General features: G+C 45.6%; 1 protein-coding gene across 2 annotated transcripts in view; it reads right to left on the reverse strand.

Moving 5' to 3' along the window:
* Nucleotides 1-26,830, reverse strand: part of LOC147452786 (organic solute transporter ostalpha protein (DUF300)) — a 166,651-nt gene that overhangs the window by 100,230 nt on the left and 39,591 nt on the right. For both annotated transcript variants that reach the window (XM_086518369.1, XM_086518370.1), the window contains one exon: nt 12,885-13,060. In XM_086518369.1, coding sequence (XP_086374495.1) covers nt 12,885-13,060 — 176 coding nt within the window. The remainder of the gene's footprint in view (nt 1-12,884; nt 13,061-26,830) is intronic.

The raw sequence follows: 26,830 nt of genomic DNA on the forward strand, positions 1-26,830 counted from the left end.
ACACCTCAGCTGCAAACCCTATGCAACAAGAGCAAAGACCACCTCTTCCCCCACCTCGCTCGTCCAATCGCCCCTTTATGCTATAAGTTTGGGGAGTATGGACATTACCAAAGTAAGTGTCCCCTACCTGAAGAATCTCCGCCTTGCCGCCATTGCCGCGAGGCCAAAGATCATTACAATGAAGATTGCCAAAGCAACGGGCATCCACGTCTTCGAACCCGAGTCTAAACCAACAAGTGTTCACATTTCCAAAGATCAACGTGATTGTGGTAAGCACCATTCCTCAACCATCACCTGCTATACATGTGGTTATCCCTAAGGATAAGGCACAACAAGTGGAGGAGCCCACTGGTGTGCTCACTAAGGCACAACAAGCAGCCCTAGGCCTTAGTCTTCCTGAAGGTCCAACTCTTCCAGTTCCTCATCGACAACGTTGTCCATCTGCAACATCTGACTAGCCATCCCTTGGTGCCACCTGACTGACCTCTACGCTATCTGAGATTGATGGGGCGTTCTTGGAAGCAATCGCTCACTTGCAGCAGCTCAAAGTCCCAGAGCAAGTCTTGCCCAAAAGTGAGAAGCATACAACAGAGACTATATTGAAGAACACCTTTCAAAAAGTCTCCCTTTACGACATGCTCAAGCTGGATACAAATCTTCGAAGTGACACTCTCACAGTCATTCAATCTCTGTACCCCTGTGGAGGGTCTTGTGGCGGGCACCTACCAGCGCAACCCTCTGAGTCTTATATGATTTCATATCCCTCTGCCCCTCACTGATTACAAGAGTCTCTGTCTAACTATGTCTATTCGGGGACAAAAAATTTCATGTGTTATAGTTGATGGGGGATCTGGCATCAATCTTATGCCTGAATTCACTATGATGGCTTTAGGCCTGCAACCAACCCGCCCAGCTCCCTTCACATTTACATTGGCCGACTAGAGGACAGTCTACCCAATGGGCATAGTGGACAAGGTGCCTCTGAAGGTACAAGACTTCACCTTTAGCTTGGACTTTATTGTGGTTCGTCTTTCCCAAGTTGATGGCGGATTTCCTTTGCTCATTGGTAGACCATGGTTGCGCCACACTAAAGCACTTCATGACTGGGGAAATGATGCTATGTGGATAAATACTCCAAGTGCCCCAATGAAACCCATTCACCTTGAAGGTGTGGTATGGATCCAGTAGCTCATCATAGTTCTTTGTCAGTGGAGTCAAACCCCGAGTTGGAGCAGCCTACCTCACCCGACGGGTTGGACGACAACCTATTGCAATGGTTGGAGGCTGCCATGTCTATGCCATGCTATGCAGTCTGTATCCAACCCTTGCCTGAGGATCCACAGGTGCAAGGAGGCACATTTGAAGCTCAATCGGAACAAATGTCATTTTTTGGTCACTGAAGGTACACTGTTAGGCCATGTGGTGTCTACTGAAGGGTTAGCGCCTGACCCAGAGAAGATAGTCACCATCTTGAAGTTGTCTCCTCCCATCAATCCAAAAGGTGTTTAGAGCTTTGTAGGCTACACAGGCTATCATCACAGGTTCATCCGCATGTATGCACAAGTAGCCTAACCGTTGACCCGGCTCACCAATGCTACTGTACCCTTTCAATGGTCAATGCATACCTTAAAAAAGGCCTAACTGAAGCACCTATTCTAGTTGCCCCCGATTGGTCTCTTCCATTTCATGTGCATACAGATGCCAGTCAATTAGCTGTGGGTACTCAATTAGCTATGGGTACTGTGCTGACTCAACCTAGCAAGGAGTTCAACCTGGATAGGCTTGTGCACTATGCAAGTCGACTGCTCACTAGAGCAGAGCGCAACTACAGCACGACAGAAAGGGAAGGTTTGGCTATTGTTTATGCTTCACAAAAAATTCGTCACTATTTCCTAGGGGTCCACTTCACAATTATTACTGATCACCATGCCCTGCGCTATCTGCTTAATATGCCACAAGTTGCAGGTCGAGTATGGTGGTGGCTACTCTTATCTAAAGAGTTTGATTTCTAAGTGGTTCTTCGTCTCGACAAGCATCATGTCATTGCTAACCACCTCTCTCGCATTCCAACAGGTGAAGAAGCCACAGGGATTGCGGATGACTTTCTAGATAGCAATCTCTTTAAAGTGGATCAACTCCGAAATGGTACAGCGATGTCTTGCATTTACTATCCACTGGCCTGTACCTAGAGAATGCATCTCCACTACAAAAGAGAAGATTGTTGTTGAAGTCTAAGCCATTCACTCTGATTGGAGGCCAACTCTACAAGTTGGGACCAGATGGTGTTCTAAGGTGGTGTGTCTCCCCTCATGAAGTTGAGCATATTCTGGAGGATGCCCACAATGGTCCCAGTGGTGGCCATTATCCTGGTCACATCACCGCCCAGAAAATTTTACAGAGTGGTCTATGGTGGCCTTATGTTTTTCGGGATGCAATAGTACATGCCAAAATTTGTGATGTTTGTCAGTGCTGTGGTCCGAAGCCAAGTAAACAATCCAACCGTCCTCTTCAGGTCTCCATCGCATGGTTAACATTTGAGAGATGGGGCTTGGACTTTGTGGATCCAATTTCTTCTCCGGCTCAACCACGTAATCGGAAGTATCTGCTAGTGGCTACAGACTATGCAACCAAGTGGGCAGAGGTATTAACAACAATTGAGTTTTTGTATGAAAATATATTATACAGGTTTGGATGTCCCTTAGAGATCACCAGTGACTGGGGAAATCACTTTGTCAACGAGATGATTTCAACTTTGCTGGCCAACTACAAAAATTTTCATCGCAAATCTTGTGCTTATTACACTAGAGCCAATGGGCAAGCCGAGAGCACAAACAAGGTTTTGATCGCGCTTCTGCGGAAAGCATGCCATCTCCGTCCGACGTCTTCGGCTCAAGCTATCCACGACACCCTCTGGGCATACCGCACTTCCTTCAAGGCCACAATGAATCACACGCCATTTCAACTCGCCTTCGGCTTGGAAGCCATAGCTCCATTGAGTTCAACTCAAGATCCCCTCGAGTAGGCAGTCTGCGTGCCACTTGGGGTATAGAACCTGCCTCTGTCTCTCGTCTCTCCCTATTGGAAGAAAGCCGCAGATTGGCTTCTCATGCTCTGCAGGCAAAGCAGCTTCGTCGCGAGGCATGGCATGATCGCCATCTCCGAAAGCCAAAAATAATGCAAGGATCACTAGTGCTCCTTTATCAAGCTCGATATCAGAAAAAGCCAAGAAGTTGGTCCCAACCTGGCAGGGGCCATAGGAGATTTTGCCATAGGGGACAGTTACAGTTATTGTCTCTGGAAGGTGTTCCCTTGCCGCTGGTAAATGGCTCTAGGATCAAATGCTACTACCCTTCGCCATAAGTCGCTATTCTCTCCCCACTTGTACTCCAACTTGCAATGTGTCTTCTCCCTCACTCAGTCTGACGTTAGCCAACACCTTGTGCTCCCTACCACCCTGCCACCTATTCAGCTCACTTCTCTCATTTGTCTTCATCATAGTCCTTGCCTCACCTTCATCTTTGACCCACTGTTAGACAATGTTCTTCCTAATGACTATGTTTATCTTCTGTCCCAAAAGTTCTTCAATTGATTCCCATTTGTATACCGGTGTTCTTTCATTAAACAATCTCCTTCCATGGAACTTTCTCATGCAACCTTCTCATTATCAATTGGATTGTCCATTTCCCTTCTTGGTGTCCCTTTCTTTTCAAAAGATAGCTAGCCACAATTTTACTCTTAATGAAGGTCTTCATTTTGCATGTGGCATGTGGCATTAAGTTATGTTTGTAAGCCTTTGGGAACATAATTGTGTATGTTTAATTGCAAAAGACTTACAAAACCATCTATCTTCCTAGTCTAGACTCTATCCTCCCCAAAAGTCTGAGAGAACTTCCTCATCAGGCCTTGAAATCATTAAAAAAAACAAGAAACAAAACGCCATCTCCCTGCTTAATTCCATTGACCTCTCGCCCCTACCTAACCCCCTCTCACCCCTCTCTAGTCTCTCGTCCATATCTAGTCCCTCGCCCCTACCCAACCCTCTCTCACCCCTACCTAGCCTCTCTACCCTACCCAACCCCCTTTCGCCCCTCTCTAGTCTCTCGCCCCTACCTAGCCTCTCGACCCTACCCAACACCCTCTCGTCCCTACCTAGTCTATCACCCTATCCAACCCCCTCTCGCCCCTCTCTACCTTCTCGCCCCTACCTAGTCTATCGCCCTTACCCCAACCTGTGCGACCCTCTCTACCTTCTCGCCCCTACCTACCCTCTCTCGACCATACCCAAGCCCTCGCCCCTATCTCCCTACCACTCGGTTCTTGGGCACCCCTAGTACTCTCAATGTCCCTCACCTTTCTCTATTGAACCGCTATCAACCAAGTCCCCCTCCCATATCTCGTTTCCACCACGCCCCTCGTCGCACTCCCCTCTCCCTCTCAGAACGCACCAGCAACCATATTCTAAATGATGCTCATCAAGATCTGTAAAAAAAATATGTATGTTGCAAAGAGCGCAATTGCGGATAGAGACGCTACTATTTTTGCTTTGCGACACGCATTGCAAAAAAGTCTCAAATCATTGATGACCTTCGAGCTCAGATGCAGGACTTCGAGAGATGCTACTCCACGGTGATATCGGATTTCAGGCTCCATTGAGTAGGGGATATGGCTGGAGAGGGCAGGGGATACAGGTACAGACTCTTGTTGGGTATGCACAACCAGGTACTTCTATACATTTCATGGGACCCTCTACACAGACTCTTGCTCAACATTTTACCTACTATCCTCAAGGGTTTCAATAGTCGGCTTCCTTACCACATATGCAATCGACATAGAGCATTCCTTGTGACGGCCTTATTGGTGCACACCGTCATGGCTGTGTTAGTAGACGGCCTCAGTACACTTCACGCCAGGTGCTTCGATCTATTGCGCAACAGGGGGCTACTCCAATCACAGGGAGCCAGTTTGTCCAGAGCAGCAGAGTTCAACAGTAGCAACCTCCCACCATCGATTTGATAGCTCCTCCTCTAGAGGTGGATACTTCTGGTGCAACACTGGCGATGACTCTTTCTCTTGGGTGACAAGACCGCACTGCTCTGCTCAGCTTTCTTTTGTACATATAGTAACTTCTTGGTTCTCTTTGCAATATATTGTTCCTCTCACCGAGCAATGAGTGGTTTTGTGGCAGGCAACCTGTAGCAAGGCTACAGTGTCACAGGCAGTGGACAGGCAGTTAGTTGCAGTTAGGCTACAGTTAGTTACAGTTAGGCTACAGTTCATACTGGACAGACTTTCGCTTTGGCAGTGACACGGGTAGGCATACGGATGGTGATCTAGCCGACGCGGGGCCAGACCATCACGACCACAGTTAGGAGATAGACTTAGTTGGATTGGATATTTGTGAGCCGTTGGTGGCTCTTTATGGTTGTATATATCCGTAGCTATTTGGAGTGATTAGTACTATCATCTACTATGTGTGGTCATTCGTTTTGAGCTTAGCATCTTGAGTTCATGCACAGCACGTGTGCACCATCCCTGCACAGTTAAGCCTCAACACCCCCATTGTACCAGTAAGTTCTGGATTGGAGCTGAGTGTACAGCCATACCAGAGTCTGTACTAGTTTCTTTGAGTTAGTCAATGTTCATGTTGTTCAGGTTCCACTGCTGAGTCTTGGTGTTGTCGTTCTGTTATTCATTGTCTTCTGTGTTTTCATTCTGTGGAGTGAGATCTCACGCACATTGCACTGAGAAGCACCCACTGTAGAGAGCACGACACATTATCTCCGCTATAAGTTTTGGTAACTTGAGTCTTGTGGATATATACACACATTATAGGCAACTACATGAGCAACCAAATGTTGTAAAAATGTCTTTTTATGATTCACTCTCACGTATGCCCTCTTTTTTTAACTATTGAGGATGTATGCAGTGGGTTCAAAAAGTTGGCTACTCGCAAAGCAGAGATCTTCAAGGTATCAAGCCGAAAATGATTAAATAGACGAGAAATTTTACACATGATTCGCTGTGTGATATGTTCAACCTTGAACTTCAACACAGTATCCCTTATGATTAGAGTACTAATTGGGTCAAGCCTTTGCATAAAGGAGGAAATGTATAGAAGGTAAATAACTACCGGACTATAATGATTGGGTCTCTTATAGCAAAGTTGTTTGGGTGGGTGCATAATGGAGATAAAATTGAGTGATTGGGCTGAAGAGAATGGCAAGTGTGCAAAAGAACAAGCGGGTTTTCATCGACGCCATAGCACCATTGATCATCTTGTCACTCTTCGAGTTCTCATGGAGAAAAGTCGGTTGATAGGTAAACGATTGTATTGTTGCTTTGTGGACTTCAAGAAAGCCTTTGTTATGATTCCACGTTACAATTTGTGGAGAAGGATGGAAGAACTCCAAGTGCCAAGTGAGTTTATGGTTGCGGTTTTTCGAATCTACGAGAAGGTGGTATGTCAATTGTGCATGGGAAGAGAAATTTCAGAAATTTGTGCAAGCACTATTGCCAATTGGGGTTAAACAAGGATGTCCGTTGTCGCCAACTCTCTTTGGTCTATGCATTGATCAATTGGAACAAATGGTACTTGACTTTATGCAAAAAGAAGACATCGAAGAGGTCACTATTTGCAATGCGGTGTGAGCGGGATGAAAACACACACAGCGCCTCTATAACGACCCGACACACACTCTTGGAATGATACACACACACACTATGGGGCACCACTCGGCTTACACAACACACCTGGCCGAGACAGGGAGCACACCTCTGGAGTGAGAGGAGAGAGACTATCCAGTTGCCCACTCCACACAGACACACACGCACACACACACCCACCCAAAAAACTCAGCTCAAAAGAGGAGAATTTCTGATGTTTAGATACAATTGAGCTTGGGCCAACACCAATGGGGCAAATAGCTTACACAATATTGAAGAAATACACCAGATACAACCACAAAGTTAAGCAGAGGCTTCACTCACCGGAGAAGATTACACAAAAAAACAGCAGGAAAAGAGTGAGGAATTTGGCAAAATGGACAGCGCCATCGCGTCCGGAACGGCCCAAAACCCCAGTCTACAATGTCAAAGTGCTCAAATCCGACCTCGGATGAGCAGTTTATGGCCAAAACAGGCTCCAAAAACCCCAAAAACACACCTGCGGCTGTTCCTCCTCTCTTCTCCACGTTTTTTCTGGTCTTCTCTCTGTTTTTTCAGTTCCCGCACTTAGCTTTATTAGTTGGGCACCCTTGGCCTTTTAGTTGACCTCAAACGGACCCCGAACAGGCCAAAAACTGACCTCGCAGTGCATAGTTGTCACCTTTTTGCATTATCCGCACACCTGGCACTCAACTTTTCTCAATAATGCATCCCGCCACCACGTGAAGTGGCCCCAAAAATTGGTCCTCATGATGACCTTTCTGCATAAGTATCACAAGAAAACACCCACGTTGTGTCCGTACTTCTCCACGTGCAAGTATTGACCCCGTTCGACCTCCTGACGCCACTAGATGCCATCTGACGCACCTGCTTACCTCATGTCGTCGGCCCGCGGATAGCTTCCTCGAGAAGTTTTACGCGCTACCAACTCCTCATTATTGTAGAAAAAACACACTGGTACTGGTAATAGTGAAAATCGATGCACTATGTACATGTTGTCCTACCTGCACACATGTGGGCCCCACGTAACCACCTGGCTCTGAAAAATTGGCAATTCTTTATTTGATGCACCATGCATGGATATGTACATATGCACAATCTCTTACTCCAAAAAACTCCTGACATAATTTGCCCACCCCCTAGCCTGCTAGAGCATTCATGCTCAGCAGCAGCACTAGTAGATGCTCATTCCACCTAGATCAAAAGACCAAAGGCATATTGCCTGATTCACAAGAAGCATCATAATACCACACCTACATTTGTCAACAATCAACCAAAATGAACCATAGGCATATCCAACTAACACATCCGCCTTGTCTGGAGTTCCAAAAGCATAAATATTGCATGCCACATTCAACCCGACCAATAGAGACAACTCAAGTGACTCATCACCTGGCATCTTGGCTTCACCAGCCATAGCAACAACCTGCAAATTATGCACGCAAGTAGCTAAAAGCATTGTGTGAAGGTAAAGTTGTTGATATCCAAAGCACAAAAGTATCCCCGCAGCACACATATCCCTAGCATAGGCATCCACATAGCTGAGATTGGACTCACATATGCCAAACCCCTTCTCATCATCATAAGCATACTCATCATCACACATAACTTTATCCACATCATAATCATGGCTAGCACCACTATCCATAGCTTCTAGCATGGGTTCATCAATCTCCAAGAATACAGATCCCTGCTCTAAACCACAATCATGCTCACAAATCGGTTCAATCACTGCGCATACATCAAAATATGGCTTCAAAACAGGCTCCACATCCAACAAATCCACAAAATGGCTCTCAACCTTGCCCTCTTCCCTAATTTCCAAGGAACTAGTATCCAAAGATACGTGCTCATCATCAATAACCTCGACCTCACACTCACACCCAGAATCACAAGGTACACAAGTAGCCAATGCATCCTCTTCAAGACTTTTCAATCCTGTATCCAAAGCATTACTCACCTCTTTAGGCTCTTCCATAAACCTATCAACCTGCAAGACCTCTTTACGCTTCACAATAGACCTTGGGAAGAAACGAGAAACATCATAGGATAGGCTACTTTTCACTTGCTTAGGCTTAACTTCATCTTCCATGCCAAATCCATTTTGCACATGCATACCTGTACTGATACCATGTTCCTCAAGACGCTTAAACTTCCATTCCTTGTGCTTTGCAATGCATACCGCATCTTCAAAAGACTCGGGCCTCTTCAACTCAACCTCGAACCGCAACCAAGGTGACAAACCATCAACAAAAAAAAAATTCTTCAATGAACAAGGGGGGGTCTCATCCTTAAGAGCAACACACCAACGAGTCCATAAATCTGTAAAATCTTGTACATAGGCATCAACACCTTGACAAGAACCTTGCTTAAGAGCATTGAGCTCATTCCATACTGCATTTGCATCTTCAAAAACCTGGAAACGCTCTAAAAAAGCTTCTATAAACTTGTCAAGACTCAAACCATAAGAAGAAGCCACTGCTTCTTTAGCTTCCAAATCCATGAACCAAACACGGGCCTCATCTTTCAAAAGCAATCCAAATAGCCTCAAAATCTTGTCCTCATTACACATATTGTTGCTTATGCATGCCACCTCGACTTGCTCCAGAAAGTCTTCCGCATCTTCACCACTTCTTCCATGAAATTCCGGATAAGAGAAAGCCATGGCTACCCAAGTTTCAATGCTTTGAGAACCCCTTTGAAGACACGTACAAGAACCCAAGACTGTTAACTGACTCAATTCCCAGAAACTTCAATGAAGCTCAACTTCAGATAAGGACAAACACATGCACATCAAATGAGTTTTCATAGTTGATCATCGGAATTACAACAGGCAAAGGACATTCCAAGATCTCTCGTAATCTTCTTGGCCCGAACATAAAGACTATGCGTTGCTGGAAAAAAAATCTTCTTGGACACATGAACATTTATCTGGATTCTTTGAGTTAAATGAAAAGGAGTGAACTGAGGTCCATTTTGATCATCCATTAAAGCCAACTATGCAGCTCCCAAGAAGGCACACCTGTCTTATCCTCTGATTTTGCCAAAATTTCAGCAGCATCACAACATAAATGACTCAAAAGACCAAAAAAACCAGCCATCACAACTCGGAAAAATTTTGGCAGAGTTTCCCCAGAAGTAGAGCAATAGGAACCCAAAATATAGATTGTATATGTATGCATAAACTATCAACCATAGAACCCGAGCATCAAATAGGACTCACTAGTACATAGCCTATGGCGAGGTCACGAAACGGGTGCTCCAACTACCTGTATCACCGAAAGGATCTCCACATTTGAGAATCCCCCGGCTCAACAAAAACCTCACGCCATCGACCCTCACACAAAGGCTAATGCAAATCACGTATAGTCAAGTCTCAGAAATGACTATCTTCCAGACCAAGTCTCAGAAATGGCTGGGACTGCCAAATAAAACCATATATGGCTCCACAAAGGCGTACCATGGCAGTTTCCACAAGTAACGTACAATCCAACAGAAAATGCGCTCAAACAGGCGCCAGGTGATGCATACCCACAACAACTGCAAGTGACACCAATGCTAGTATATCACTGTACTCCAGCTACCTGTACCTGTCTGAATCACCTGTACCTATACTTGTCCCTGTAACCTGTAATTTGCAACCTGCAACCTGTAATCCCGAATCTCGAGACTTGAAGCTCGAAGCAAAAGGTGCTCGAAGAAGATCCCCTGTGGAGGCACCAAAAGAATGTGAGCGGGATGAAAACACACACAGCGCCTCTATAACGATCCGACACACTCTTGGAATGATACACACACACACTATGGGGCACCACTCGGCTTACACAACACACCTGGCCGAGACAGGGAGCACACCTCTGGAGTGAGAGGAGAGAGACTATCCAGTTGCCCACTCCACACAGACACACACGCACACACACACCCAAAAAACTCAGCTCAAAAGAGGAGAATTTCTGATGTTTAGATACAATTGAGCTTGGGCCAACACCAATGGGGCAAATAGCTCACACAATATTGAAGAAATACACCAGATACAACCACAAAGTTAAGCAGAGGCTTCACTCACCGGAGAAGATTACACAAAAAAACAGCAGGAAAAGAGTGAGGAATTTGGCAAAATGGACAGCGCCATCGCGTCCGGAACGGCCCAAAACCCCAGTCTACAATGTCAAAGTGCTCAAATCCGACCTCGGATGAGCAGTTTATGGCCAAAACAGGCTCCAAAAACCCCAAAAACACACCTGCGGCTGTTCCTCCTCTCTTCTCCACGTTTTTTCTGGTCTTCTCTCTGTTTTTTCAGTTCCCGCACTTAGCTTTATTAGTTGGGCACCCTTGGCCTTTTAGTTGACCTCAAACGGACCCCGAACAAGCCAAAAACTGACCTCGCAGTGCATAGTTGTCACCTTTTTGCATTATCCGCACACCTGGCACTCAACTTTTCTCAATAATGCATCCCGCCACCACGTGAAGTGGCCCCAAAAATTGGTCCTCATGATGACCTTTCTGCATAAGTATCACAAGAAAACACCCACGTTGTGTCCGTACTTCTCCACGTGCAAGTATTGACCCCGTTCGACCTCCTGACGCCACTAGATGCCATCTGACGCACCTGCTTACCTCATGTCGTCGGCCCGCGGATAGCTTCCTCGAGAAGTTTTACGCGCTACCAACTCCTCATTATTGTAGAAAAAACACACTGGTACTGGTAATAGTGAAAATCGATGCACTATGTACATGTTGTCCTACCTGCACACATGTGGGCCCCACGTAACCACCTGGCTCTGAAAAATTGGCAATTCTTTATTTGATGCACCATGCATGGATATGTACATATGCACAATCTCTTACTCCAAAAAACTCCTGACAGCGGTAATCATGTTTTTCTTGTATGCGGATGATGTAGTGCTTCTAGCACACACTTTAGAGGATGCACAAAAGTTTATGGTCGTCCTCGAGAACTTTTGCTTGCATAGTGGGCTGATTGTGAATGAATCCAAAACAAAGGTTATGCTTGTGAAAACCAACCATAAGGAGAAGCCATTACTGTGTATAACAATGAGATACTTGAAGTTGTTGAGAGCTTTAAGTACCTTGACCTTGAGGTTCCGGCCAATCACAAGTGGCATGAATGTGCTATGGGTCGTTTGGAAGTGGGAAAGGAGCGTACTATGCATTTGAGAACATGTGCAATGCGGGAAACATTAAGGGTTGGGTTCTCAAGAAGTACCTTTTTGACACATTGGTGACACCAGTTCTTGTTGAAGTGTGGGACACATTGGTGACACCGCTTCTTGTTGAAGTGTAGGGCGAGAGCATCTCAAAGTCTAGTGAGAATTTCCAAAAGCGTTTTCTTACAAACTTTCTCCAAGTTAAGACACAAACACGATATATGCTCCTACTTCTTGAGTCGGGATCTCTTCCAATTGAGGTTACGGACATGGAAAGGGTTGTGGAGTACATGATAAAGATGCGTCAAAACCCCACATCGACTTCCTACAATTGCATGGGAAGCAAGCAAAAAAGTTCAAAAGACGCATAAAAGCAAGATCTTAAGCACAGGATGGATGCAAGACATAAAGAAGTGGTTTGGGAGATGGGATGCATTACACCCTCAATTGACTCCCACGTGAATGAAGCTTTTCTACAACGCCAATGTATTATGGCTTGGGAGGAATCCGTTGAGTCACACTTCATACATTACACCACTCATATTGCCCTCAACTACAAAACCAGTTCCTTACTGAAAGAGGAAACCGTACTCACACTTACATGCTTGAGCATATCCCCTTGTCAACAATACGCACTATTGCAGCTATTCAGCTTAGCTCTCACTCCCTTCGGCACGCGACTGGAGGTTGGGGCAATGGAGAAGAGTCAAATCAATTGTGCACATTATGCTCACTAAAAATTCGACAGTCTGAGTAACCACACTACTAGAGTACTCAGCTTTTGGTCACATCCAAACTTGCTTCCCTCACATTTGTAGCCATTATAACTTAGACCTACGCACTTTCCTCTCCCAACCATAGTGTGGGCTCTCCATTATTGCGACTCTCATCGCCACAATTTTGGAGCATCAAGAATCACTCATGAGCCACACACATACTACATGTAACTTTGGGTAATAAAATCAATCTCTCTCTCTCTCTCTCTCTCTCTCTCTCTCTCTCTCTCTCTCTCTCTCTCTCTCTCTCTCTCTCTCTCTCAATCAAGATTCTTACATATTGAACAATACCAAACTTGATTCTTTTGAAGCAGTTGTGTCCGTACATCCATGGTGCCAAGAGAAACTTTAGAGGAAAAGGGTGATGCATGGCTGCTTTAGTTACATCACGACCACATGTTGAGGCAACTTCAAATTTCTTTTCAAAAAACTCCAAAATTTCCTCCTCTCCTCCTACATTCACAAAAAAACAATAAAGTTAATCATATCACACAATGAGGTTGCTATAGATAAAAATCTAACAAACATCAATCTTCTCTCTCTCTCTCTCTCTCTCTCTCTCTCTCTCTCTCTCTCTCTCTCTCTCTCTCTCTCTCTCTCTCTCTCTCTCTCTCTCTCTCTCTCTCTCTCTCTCTCTCTCTCTCTCTCTCTCTCTCTCTCTGTGTGTGTGTGTGTGTGTGCGCGCTCATTTTTTACCTAGTAGACAACAATCAAATATTTCGACCATAACTTTCTCATACAACTCCAAATTGGGCAAATTCAAGCTTCAATCGAAGAGGAAAAACCTTCTACTCGTTGAAGTAAAATCTTCTAACCATAAAAGGAGCTTCTATAACAGCACTTTACATTGATAAATTTCCCATAATTTAAATCTTTCTTGTTTTATATAAGCAATGGCTACAGCAAACTATAGGGATTTTTTTCAACAAAGTTCACAGTCGTGGAAAATGATGCTACTCATGTATATCATCAATAGAAGCAATAACGAAAGCACCCCAAACATTTTGGAAAATATCTTCTATGTATGTATAATAGGTATCGGCATGCCTATTGGAAATGGTGTATCGCCATGGAAAGACACTAATAGATCTACATTTAGAAAGCACAATGATAATAATGTGAATAACTACATGCAAACATTGCGCATAGCATTCAAAATTTTACATTGGATAATAGAGCCCACAGGATCCAACCATTATATGTTATGTACTCATTTTAAACAAGCAGGTGTGTGCTTCTATGAAGCATACCTTCACCATGATGCATCCTTAGACGTATCACGGCAAGCTTTCAAGAGTGGCATTTAATGTTATGCAAAACAATCCTTTATACACATGCCGTAGCAAGGTTTGTCAGCAAACATTGCCCTAGTAACAAATGGTTTGATAATGAATATCAAGATGCTTGAAAGTTGGAAATAGGCTTGGGCACAAACAATGACAAAGAGGCTTATCAAAAGCATGTAAATGCATACGATGGGCTTCTCGAAACAAAGTGAAGAAGATGGAAAGTAAATCCATAAGTTTCACTAGCTTATAGAACTTGCATCTGGAGTATTTTGAAAAAAAATAAAAATAAAAAATCGTAATTTGACACTCGTAGACATGTATATGCATTGTAACATACTATATGCATATCCAAACGTAAGCGTGATGCCGCAATACAATTCTATTTCATGTGCATCTTCTCTCTTTACCATTAAGGATATATGTGGGGCAATCAAAAACTTGACCAGTTGCAAGGATTTACAAGGTAATCAGGTCAGATTCCAAAAATGTTTAAATGAACCGGAAAGAAAACATATGGTTGGATTTATGATATGTCTAACCTTGCACTTCACCATGGCACGGTCATGATTGGACCACTAATTGGATCAAGCATCTACATAAAGAAGGAGATGTAAACAAAGTAAACTATCAGACTATAATTTGGATCTCTTATGGCAAAGCTATTTGGAACTACACTGCAACAAAAATTTAGTGCATGGCTGAAGAAAATGGAAAACGTGCTCATGGCAAGCAGAGGTTCGGTCAAAGTTGAAACAAACTTGGACACTCCAAGTCGAAAAATCTATCACAACACACGTGAGAAAACCGAAAGAACTGAACAAACTGAGAGAGACAACACGGCACAGCGTAGTTCCGCGCCCAAAGAGACTCGCCCCAAAGATTGGCGCCCCTTTCGGTTTTTCTTTATTTATTAATGCTTCATAAAGTACAATGTCCAAGGGTCCTCTTATTAGCGGTGCTCCCAAGCTCATCTGCCGGAGAGAGGCCCTAGCAACTCTTATAAAGGCCATAAAAAACTGAGATATGAACAATGAAGACAAAATCAAGATATGGGAGGGGGGAACAACCACACAGGTGGCCGATAGTGCCATCTAGGATCCCCATGGACCATGGTGTAGAAAGGCCTTGGACACCAAAATCGTAGAAATGGCTCGCGACGCTCCTGCATGCGGTCAAAGATGCCCTGTAGCCTCTTGAACTGACCTCGAAGTGTGTGGATCAGCTCCAGCCAATATATCTCGTACAATCTCCACCGGGGGAATGGGGCAAGCCTCGAAGATGCGGAAGCAACGAGCTCTCCATATGAACCAGAGAGTCAAGCTGCAGATAAGTGTTGGTGTCAAGGCCTCTGTGCCTTGCCCGGCCGCCCACGCTATGGGCGCCCACCCACTGACCATCACCTTATTCTTGTACATACACCAAGAATAAGGAGCTCCTCACTTTGAGGTTGACTCTACTCACACACCTTGCACTCCTTCTTCTTCCCCTTCCCGCATGCATCGCACCACACGCATTCCGCACTGCACGGCACTCTTCAATTGGTATCAAAGCTACGACGGCAATCAGCGCGCGTGCGACAGCTTCCACGACGAGACGCGGAAGCGACGGAGGGCTTGGCAGCAATAGATCCGGACAGGCGTAGGTGGAACCACACGCACCGCACTACACGACACTCTTCAATAAGCTCCAAGAAGATATATCTGACCTTGAAGTGTATGCATCATCTCCAACTATATATCTCATACAATCTCCATGGGGGAGATGAGGCAGGCCTCAAAGATGTGGAAGCAACAGGCTCTCCATATGAACCAGAGAGTCACGCTGCAAATAAGCTCCTAGCAAAGCTCTCTATCACTGCTCCACTCTTGGGGTATAAGCTCTATAACAAGCTGAAGTGCGGGCCAGCCCTCCTGTATCACAATCATCCTACTAGCTAAGGACAGATCAAAACGAAGTGCTACGCCCATGAGGGTGGACCAAGCGGCAGCCCCCCAATGTACTGACTTGCTGACGACAGGGCTAGCCTATGTGACTCAAGTGCGTGGTCACACGCGGCACAGTCCGCTGGATGGTCACACGCAGCAAAGCCCACCGGATGGCCACAATAGACCAACCAACTCCCCACTACGGTAGCTCAATGAGTGACAAGCCACTGAAACATGGTGACTCTCCTCGATTGTTTGCTGTCCAAAAAGCGCTCCCAAAAGTATGTTAGGAACTCAGCTATGAGACCCTCCTACCAATGACCTGCTAGCAAGGCGGGCCTCTCTCCGAGCAGTAAAAATGTGGCGCACAAGTCGTGCTGTATACGAGAAAAAAGGAGTCCCTGAGTGATCTACTTAAGCAAAAGGGTCCCGCCAAAACCACTCCCTAGGGTCCCACTACACTCGTGAGAGGGCAACTTTCCCAAGCCCAAAGCCTCCAATGTCAAGTCTCAACTTCTGTCGAGACAGGATCAAGCACATATATCCTCCCTCTGATCGCCAAGACTCCAATCTGCTAAAAGTAGCACTCTACTATCTCAGGTGCCTCAAAAGAACCTCTGTGGAGGCGACCCTCTCGTTGAACCTCAAAGAACATGCAAGGGCATGAGTCGGAGTAGGCGCGAACGGTGACGAGGACCTCAAGGCGAGTAAAGGCCCCCATCCAGCTGGGAGCCGCTGGCTCGAGAGGCGTGTGCCACTTAGTTGAAATAGCCTCGACGATGTTCTGACACACTCTATACACCCCCTCATGCTGTGTAGCTGGATGCTCTACCTCTCCTCACAAAGAGTTGTAAACTGCAACCAATCTCCCAGGGTGCAGGCACGACTCTCTACCATGGGACCCCATGTCTCCATCTATTGCCAACCAGGCGACCAAAGGATTCCATGTAAGAGGCTGTCTCAAGCGCTCTTATGCATGTGAGTTGGTGTTGCTCAAGTACCCCCCCCCCCCCCCCCCCCCCCCCCAAAAAAAGCTACTCCTACGACAGAAGTAAGATCTACGCGAAATGGTCCTCCCATCTCCTTCTCACGCCCACTTTACGCATCTCTATGAAAATCCAACGAGTGGAGGGGCTCCAAGGGCCACCTATCTGTGGAACTCTACCTCTGATTCTATGTAACAAGAGCTCTTTCCAAGGCTCCTCCCCTCGACGAACGACCCTTGACAATGAGCTTCCCAAGTAGGACTCTACTCTGCAGTGTAGGATCGATGATACCCAACCTCCCCTAAAAGCAAGGTACGGCAATGACTTGTCAAGAGACTTTGGCCCGTGTTGCTAAATTGGCTTTATCTTACAGAAAAATAATTCTAAATGAATTATTGGATTTATAAGTGAGAGGGTTTTCTCGCTTGGAACACCAAGGAAAAATAATTCCAAATGAATAATTGGAATTTTAAGAGAGAGGGTTTCTCTCACTGGAGACATCCGAGTACAGAGTATTCCTAGTGCATCATTCAAAGTAATGACGGGAGCACTGAGAAGGAATATCTGTAAGGCCACCAGGAACGGGTACTTCTGATGCGTCACATTGGATGGGTGACAGGGAGCATCGAGAAGAAGTATCCGACCATCCGGGAACAGACATCTCTAATGCGTCATAGGATGGGTGACATAGAGCATCGCGAAGGAGATTGTACCGTAAGTTCAGTAGGAAGTGACTAGGTGATGGGTATTTCTGATGCGTCACAAGGTGGGTGACGGGTGCATCAGAAAAGGGGATATCCATAGTCAATAGAAAATTCCGAACTGTGTTAGAATTGTGCACAAGGAAAAGCAAGCACTTGAATGAAGATGGGTTCAGAGGAAACTTTGAGGAAAAACAGATGCTTTCTGAGAAAGCGGGATTGCTTTTCGGGAAAGCAAATGCTTTCCCGCAAGGAAGTCTATGTCTGCATTGCAATTGCGCATGTGATTGCATCCAGAGACGCCTAGGAAGTGCTGTGAAAGCATTGTTTTTCACTTATAAGGTTTTATTGAGTTTTTGGGCAGGTTCAGATTATTTTTAAAATATGCCGGCCGCCCACTTAATAAGTGGGCAGCCATCTGATAAATAAGGCAACAAATCAGCCAGTGTTTTCTCTCTCTCTTTTTCTAGCGGAACAGCGCCAAAAAAAAAAAAAAAAACACACACACACACACACGGAAAAAACGGTCGTGATCTCTACGCGAGCAGCTATTCGTGCCCATGGCCGGGAGCTATAAAAGCATCTCATGCCCTCACTCAAGGGGGAGGATCAGTTTTTGCAAGAAGAAGATGCTGCTACAGAGTTCACCCGCAAAGAGGACGTTTGCCAGTGATGCCCATGGCTGTCCCAAGTATACCAGATGTCGCCAAGACCCAGTGCGCGAGTTCCCTCGCGAAGAAGTGCCTACGGAGCGTGTTTCCATCGAGACAAGCTGCTGTTTTTCTCTGTTTTCAGCCCATAAATGTCGTAGACGGGCTGATTTACGAGAAGGAACCCGAGAACACACCTCTTTTGTGTGTAGGATTGGAAGAGAGGATTTTCTATGCAGAGATCTCTTTAGGGGAATTGCTTTTTCGAGAACCGAGTTGCGTTACGAGCGTCGCGACTTTGAAGGTACGATTTTTATGTTATGATCTCTAAGTATTTGATTGCATGTGTACTTCCTCTTCGTGAGGGAGTAGGAGCAAAGGAAGGCATGAGCCTCTGCAGGATAAAAGCGCTCTGAGGAACTAGAGCTAGATCAGCCCAAGGGTTTCGTACCCAAGTTAACCCTAACGGTAATTAACCTAATCCTTCTTAATTAGCAAGGTTAGATTAAGATAAATTGTTAATAAATCAAAGATTAGACTTATGCATGCTCCTTAAACCTCTTTAAATTAATTAATCTCTGTTGATTATTGTAATTAAGCTTAGTAATATTAAGCTAATTAATTATCCTATCATATTATGGCTGAAATTAGCCAAATTAACCATGAATTAATGATAAATATATTAATTAAGCTTAGATTAAGATGAGGTAATTATCAAAGTTGCATTAGACAGTCATTAAGCTAGAAAAATTATCCTATAATTTTCTGAGTAATTTTCGTAATTAATTAGGCAGAATTACTCTGTTTTTTGAGCTATTTAAATAGGGGAAATTAGTAAATTAATTTCAATTGCTATAATATATTTATCAGTGGTTAATTGGGTGTTAAGGAACCCTTGATAATTAGGAAAAGCTCAGATAATGAATCTAGCTAATTAATTAGGTAGAATTACTCTGTTTTTTGACCAATTTAAATAGAGGAAATTAGTAAATTGATTTCAATTGTTGTGATATATTTATCAGTGGTTAATTAGGTGTTAAAAACCTGTGATAATTAGGAAAATTTCAGATAATTAAGGGATCGAAGAGAGGTAGACTCTCGAGATGTGATCCGGAAGTTTAAATTCCCAAGGGAAGGACTTCGTGTCCAAGAAAGCGGAGTTATTCTGCAGGAACATGACTCTGGAAACAAAGTCGGAAAAGAGTTGCAGGGATGCCATGCCCTGAGTCTAGAAGGTGTGATCCAGAGGCGAGAACCTTGGTTCTCAAGGATTTGGAATAAGGAACGGAAGTTCCTTGGAATAGGGTTTTGCCCTAGGAATCGGAAGCCGAGGCTTTCGGGAACCATCAAGTCTTATTCTACAACGAACGTGGTAATACGTTCGGTTCAAGTGCTTGTATAGACTTCTCCTCAGTAATAAAGATACTATTACGGGAGGGGACCAGCCCATCTTCTGGTCCCCAGTACTATGTCGATCTTCTCACTCTTATCTCTCTCTCTCTCTCTCTCTCTCTCTCTCTCTCTCTCTCTCTCTCTCTCTCTCTCTCTCTCTCTATATATATATATGCTCTGGCTTCCATATTAAGTGATAAATTTTATTTATCCGAGTATATTTTATATTGCTATGCGCTCCCGTTTGTGACAGCCCGAGCCAATTGTGTCTCTCTCCTTGTGCACAAAAAGTTCCTGATCAGCCTCTCTAGCTGGCTGATACAAGAACTCGAGAAGATCCAGCAAGATGTGATGTACCACATGGTGGCCAAAAGAACCTAGTTGCCTACAACAGCCCTGCCAACAAGAGAGAGCCTCGTCGAGCTCCAATGTAACAGCTTCCTCTTGATGGCTAGGAGGGGGGCAGTTTGCTGCTTTGGTGACAAGTCCAAGCCAGCCTGGCAACCCAAGTAGCGAACAATATTAAGAGAAGATCTCTAACACACAACCCAAAAAGCAATTGTCTCAATGCTCCCGACGCACAACAAAACACCTCCAGAGCCTGCTCACACCTATGCAAATTGGCCTCACCGCCCTCCAAAAACATGTCCGAGTCATCAGCAAACTCAGCGTCCAAAAGCTCCTCTCCCCGAATGGGTAATTGTAGGCCACGCAAACCAACCTCCTGTGAGGCCAAAAATCTGCTCATTGTCTCTACGTAAAAAAGAACAAGAAGGGGCAAGAAGGCAGCCCTGCCGTACTGAGCGTGTAAGCATGAAGCATTCCCCTCGACCTCTTGCTAGCAACACCTGACTATGAGCACACTTGTAGAGAGCAGACACCCCTCTGATCCATGCATCTGGGAAACCCATCCAACGCAAAGTGCCCTCCAAGAAGTCTCAGTCAAGTCTGTCGTAGGCCTTCTCAAAGTCGAGAAGGAACACCACAAGATCCTCTCCTCCTAGGCAAGTGAGGGCAATCGCCTCCCAAAAGATGAAGATATTGTCAAGGATACTACGTTTGACAAAGTCCGTCTGAGTCTCATGTATGATGCTCTCAAGTAGTGGTTGAATTCTCAAACTCAAAGCCTTTGCAAGAATTTTGTAGGCTGAGTTGAGACTGGTGATAGGTCGTCACCACTGTCGAATCTCATAAGGAGATCCCCCCTCCTTGGGGATGAGGTAGACCAAACCCTCGCTCATGCTATGAGGCATCTCCCCAGTGTGCAAAATGTGCTGGTATGCTCTACATAGGTCTTGTCCAAGCACCTCCCAGTACTCCGAGCAAAAGCTGGGAGTCAAACCGTCCTCTCCTAGGCAACTACCCCGAGGGAGTGCTCTGAGAGCCTCCTGAAGCTCCTGCCTCTCAAGTATCTGCCGCATCTCCTGAGTGACGAGGCAAGGCATCTGTGCCCACACCTTCTCTCTACATGCATCCTATGCTCTGACTGGGGCTCAGCTTAGAACAGCTCTTAGTAGAAGTCAGTAGCTACTACCCGTATGTCCTCGGGCTCTATGGAAACCGTCCCATCCCGTCTCCTCAATGAGCGAACACTGGTCTGTGCATGACGAGGACCCACTTTCTTAAAAAAACTCTCTTGTAACTATGCCGCCTGCTTGGGTCCACTGAGATGCCTGTCGGTGGTAGGCAAACTCATGGCGCCACTCCTCAATGGTGATCAACTCCTGTCGAGCCTACTACATCTGGTCCTCCATCCAAGAACTACCTGGGTGCCACTCATGCATCCTCTATAAGGAGGCAACGCCCGACGTAGTCGCTTCTCCTCATCTTGGGCCGCACTCAGCCATGCTACTGACTCTTGGGAAAGAAACGACTAATCTCCCTGAGGCCATTGGCCATTCTAACAGCAACCTCCCCCTGTGTATCCAGACTCTCGATCCACAGCGTAACCAACTACTCTCTGAGCTCTGTATCCAGCAAAATCCTCTCAGAGTTGCGTAGCATAACACTGTCACTCCTCTGTCTGTCGGCTAGAGTAAGGATCATTGGCGAGTGATGAGAGAAAGTAGTCCCTGCAGAAATGCAAACTCAACCACCCAAGTCACAAAAGTGCTCACTATCATACGATCTATCTTGGATAGATTCACTCCGCCTACTCTACAGCTGGACCTGGAAAAATAGAGGTTGTCTGAGGGTCATGCAAAGCCAGCATGCTGCCAAATATCCGAAATCCGCAAGGTCATATTTAGCCGTTCCCAAGCAGCTAACTCATCCCCATGTAAAGTAGCATGATTGTTTCCGATCCTGTCTGAGGGGTCCTCAACCATGTTGAAATCCCTCCCAATGCACCACTGCTCTACATGAGGTAGGAACTCCACCAAATGTGACCAAAACTCAGCCAGGGCATTCGCATGGTTGGACGCATAAATGTTCAGAAAACCCGCAAGGCAACCATGTACCTCCATAGTGACCCACTAGGCCCTACCTGGCATATTGATGCCTCTGTCCACAATGGCCTACTGGCATGAGTACACAATAGTCATACATACACCTCCCTAAATGCCACCAGGCCCAATAGCAGCTGACCAAAAGGTCTCATAGCGACCACACACAAATCTATCCACAACGCCTTAAATGGCTCTCAAACAAGTGATGCTCCTGGAGCATAAGCATATCAATCGCTCCACCCACGAGGCATCTCTGGAGCTCCTGTTTGAGTCGACCTCTCTGGCGTAAAAAAAGGTCCACCTAACCTCTGCACATTCCATGAGACTATATATGAGTAAATATGGGTGTAGTTGTCACCAAGTGGTGATATTCTTGCAGTTGCTTTCTTTATTTTATATATATTATTATTATTTCTTTTCTTTTGCTGTTGTTGCTTTCCCCCAATTTTCTTGGACCATTGCAAAGCCAGAGAAGACAGCCATTGGGACATTGAACTAATGGTTAGCCTTAGAACTAGCATTGAAGAATAGAATGGGCAATAGATCAAGACCGTGTGCTTGGCCACTGGGAAAGGTGCAAGACAAAGTGCCTGGCCGGAAATAAATGTGCGCTCCTGTGAGTGAACACTAATTGAAAGTCACTATATGTGAGCCAGATTGCATTTTTAGACGTGGTCACAGTGTTGAAAGATGGTCAGAAGACCCGAAGGAATGCAATGGAAGTGATCCCTAAAATTTAAAGAGTTACTATTTTTGGGCCTTGAAATGTGTTCACGTCATTAGCTTCAGAATGACAAGAGAAACATTTTATTACTCTACCGCTAAGTCAACTGAAGAACCAGTTGAGATATGTTTAGCCTAGAAGGTCAAATGCGGGAATTTTTGTGCAATTACCAAAAGGGGATAGTTACCAGCGTTGAAATCTAGATGAGGGCTGCTTTTTCAACCGCATGGTGGATTGTTGCAGGTACCAAAGCTACTGCTTGCTGCCCCCTCCTTGTCTCTCATGCACAGGTGGTTGAGCTTACTCCCTCCTGCCTCTCTCTTACTCTTATCGACAGTGGTAATGCGCCACTAGAGGGCTAATCTTATGACATGATGTACAGCAGTGTGGGTTTTATGCTTTTATGCCGAGGCAAGTGCCTCCTTGACCAGGACCAGGAGTAGCTAACTGCTACTCCAAAGCAGGAACGCGAGAGGGTAGTAACCTCTCGATTAGACACCAAAATCAGCACTAAATCAGTGCTGTTTTTGGACTGTTTTGGGACTATTTTGTGCCTTGATTATCACCAAAATCAAGGGGCACGAGGCCCAAGACACAGGGGACAACACAGGTACTGCATAGAGCAGAAAACAGGTCGGAAAACAAGCCTGAACCAGTAATTACAGTGGGCTGGAATTGACTGTTTAGGGCTCTTGAGAGAGGGTTTAGATCAGTGGAAGTGTTTCCCTACCTGTGGACTTGTTCTAAGTAAGCTATAGTACCGTTATGCTGCTGAAATCTTCCCAAAACAGGAGAAATTCAGCAATGTACAGGTCAAGTGTTCTGTAGCACTTTATCTTTGTATTTCCCCTCTTTATAATAATAAAGAAATACCGCAAGGTCGCCGGACTTCGAGACCAATCTGGTGTTGAGTGAGGAAGCGAGATTGAAGTTAGTGTGTGTGTAGTTAAGTCCAAGTATTTTAATTGAAAAAACCACCGCTTTATGTGAACATAGACCTATTTTAGTAGCCATGCAAACACTGATGATAGGTATGCAAAATACAAAAAATTGCAACTTCTCATGAGGTCAGTGAGAGAAGGTCGATACTGCCATAGCAACCAATCTCGCAATCTTCAAGGCAGGCTTGGATGGGGAGTAAACTGCATCCAAGCGACCTTTAGAAAGTCGTGTCTGAACTATATGTCATGGACCCATTCCCAAGCTAGGCGGGCAATCCATAGAGATACATCCTTTGTCTGGGAGTCCTCATGAACATATACATAGCAAGGTGCACTCTGCATGTCTACAAAAAAGTGTGCCACAATGTGTCTAAATCCTGTTGTGTTTGGTGGTGTCATAGAGAACTTGGTCAACGGCCATAGAGTCTATATCAAATTTGTTACTCCCATGTCTCCCGTGTGGTGAGAAAACTGCAGAGCCTCAACCTGAAGCCAGTCCAACATTGTATCCATAGTCCACTCAGTCTGATCCCTGCCACACAGTGGGAAGGAGAAACCAACAGCTATGTCCAGGGCCGCTGCCCCTCTAGCTACTCGAAACAGTATATGGACTTTGAAGCAAGCCTGTCACGTGACACATCCAACCCTATGTGTCCGTGGACAAGCTACAGCATGATCAGGGTTCAATCAATCCAGTCAGTCTAGATTTAGCAGTGATCTGGCACTTTTGTGAGTCTATTCGTAGACCGTGCATGCCCAGTCACTTAGAGTAGATGCATATCCTCTGGTTGCACACAGCATGATCGTCAATATTCCCTTCAGAATCCATCAGATTCAGTCAGGGGAATTTTCCAGTTCATTTAGCCTATTTTCTCTATTTTTGACATTTTTCACTTATTATTTTTAAGTGACTTCCCAACAATAGTAGGTAGGGCAATTTTGCTATGTTAATATATAAGCAAACCCAAGTTAGCACTTTCTAGCAAAAGAGGCAGCAGGAGCTTCCCGCTCAACAAGCACCTTCTCAACAAGAACCCCTCAGCACCCCTAGCGTTTTTGGTCTTCATCATCGTCCACATCAACCTAGTGTTTTTCATCTCCATCAGCACCTCCCTCAGGCTTGGGCGTTTTCAGCTTTGCAGATCGCCCTCAGCAGTACCAGATCCCCTAGCGTTTTCCATCGCTGCCATCGCCGGAAGTTCTCAGACACCCTAGCGTTTTTGCTAGCGATAGCAAATCTGCCAGCGTTTTTGTTTTCAGCCCTTTCCGCAGCAGACGAACAGCGTTTTCAGCCTTCTTGGACAGTAGCGATTCAGCCCTAGTTGGATGCAAAAGAACCCCATTTTCAACCTCGAAAAACACAGACAAAACAGCCCAAAGATTAGCAAAAATTCAGCAGATAGAAGACCACAGATTTCAACCCTAAAGTCGTTGTCGTCGTCACCGTCGTCGTCACCGGCATAGTCCCAGATTGCATCAGTCCATTGCATCGGCATTGTACCACTTTGTGCAATCAATAAGTAGACCACTCTCGCCGATGAGAGTGGGGCCTTCGGAGGACGGTTTTACGTCTCTAGTGTCGTATCTCTCTTCTCTCTCTATCTCTCAGTCTCATACACTTGCACGCACAGTGTCCATTCACTTTGTTTGTGATCATAGCACTTTCCATTAAGAACGGAAGGCTCTCCCTTCCATAAGAACTAAAAGGAACCTTGAGCACAATTCGGAGCACTCATCTTGAGCAAAGCGCAAACAATCATTCCGCTGCACCTAACAAAGCCGCCTCAAGGTCGAGAGAAGTCACTGAGGAATCATGTTAAGTCATAGTCGAAGAAGTCCCAACGACGAGGGATGTCAAAATTGGTCGTCCCACGGGGTACTACCACAAAAGGAGACTTTCATCTTCGACAACTCGGAGGTCTCTTGGCAGTGCATTTGCCACGAGCCGCTTGGCGTAAGAGGAGCAGCCTTACCTGCGGATGCTCTTGTTGGTACAAACGTCGCAGACGAACCTATCCGTTGGGGCGGCACCAAGGTATGGGAAGGAACACACAACGGAGCCGCGGAGGGGGGGGGGGGGGGGAGGGGGAGGGAAGAAGGGGCTGTTGGTGGCGAAGCTAAGGTGGAAGGGGTATCCACCAGCTCATCTTGGTATAGAGGGTCGAAACGGTTCCTTGTGGGAACCTGCTGTTGTGGCCTAGTGCAAGCCGACTACCACGGACACTAAACTGGCTTGGTGGTCCTTGGCGACGTTGACCACAAACCTGTTGCCAACCTCCTCTAATTGGGCACCTGTTTCGGAGGAGGTACTCCTTTGTGCTCCATGCAGAGGCCTGCTAACTTTGGCCAACCTTAGTAGGCTCGGTCTCTGTCATCGCAGGTCGGGGCATGCTCCGTGGACAGGCCTTCACAAGATAGTCCATCTGTCTATTCGTGATGGAGCCAACCACCACTCACACAAGGTAGTAAAACGACCTGCAAGAGGGTCTAGGTGTCACAAACCAGAACACACGTACCAAAGGTATGTGAAACCGGCCAGTAGCCTCACAAGAGAGCGGAAAAACTTTGGCTTTCACCCGATCTTTACATTGATTAACTTTACCTGTACTTAACAACACAAAGCAACTGCATGAATAAACCTGTGAGCGGAATTCAACACTTCACAACTTGGCAGCTAGAGCGCTCCCAAGGAGAAAACGACACCTTGTAGGCCCCAAAGACTGGCAACCCTTTCAGTATTTCTTCATTCTTATTGCAAGTAAACAACCTGAACACTTTCACCTAACTCTCACCAAGCTGTTCAAACCTATCAAGGGCTATAATTGCAGGCTTTTGACCCAATTTCGGCAACATAACGGCACCAAAACCCCTATAGGTCAAAAGTAAACAGAAGCTTTCTGGTGAGCTGCAAGTCAATTTCAGCATGCTCTAATTCCAGGTTTTGGTCATTGTCAGGTGCCTAACGCCCTCTATAAGCATCCCGAGGCTCCTCTGGCAATATCTTGCAGTTTAGGTGTGAAACCCTAAACCTGCAGAAAAACACAGCAAGCTGTAATTTTCTGTTTTGGATCGTTTTGAGCGGAGCAAACACGTCTACGCGTGTCTCAAGAGCTCCTGCACGCTATGGAACAATTCCCCTATAGATTGGATGAGTTTTCACGCGAGCAA

Source organism: Adiantum capillus-veneris, chromosome 8 (assembly GCF_014529385.1).
Source record: "Adiantum capillus-veneris isolate H3 chromosome 8, ASM1452938v2, whole genome shotgun sequence".
NCBI classification, from domain to species: domain Eukaryota; kingdom Viridiplantae; phylum Streptophyta; class Polypodiopsida; order Polypodiales; family Pteridaceae; genus Adiantum; species Adiantum capillus-veneris.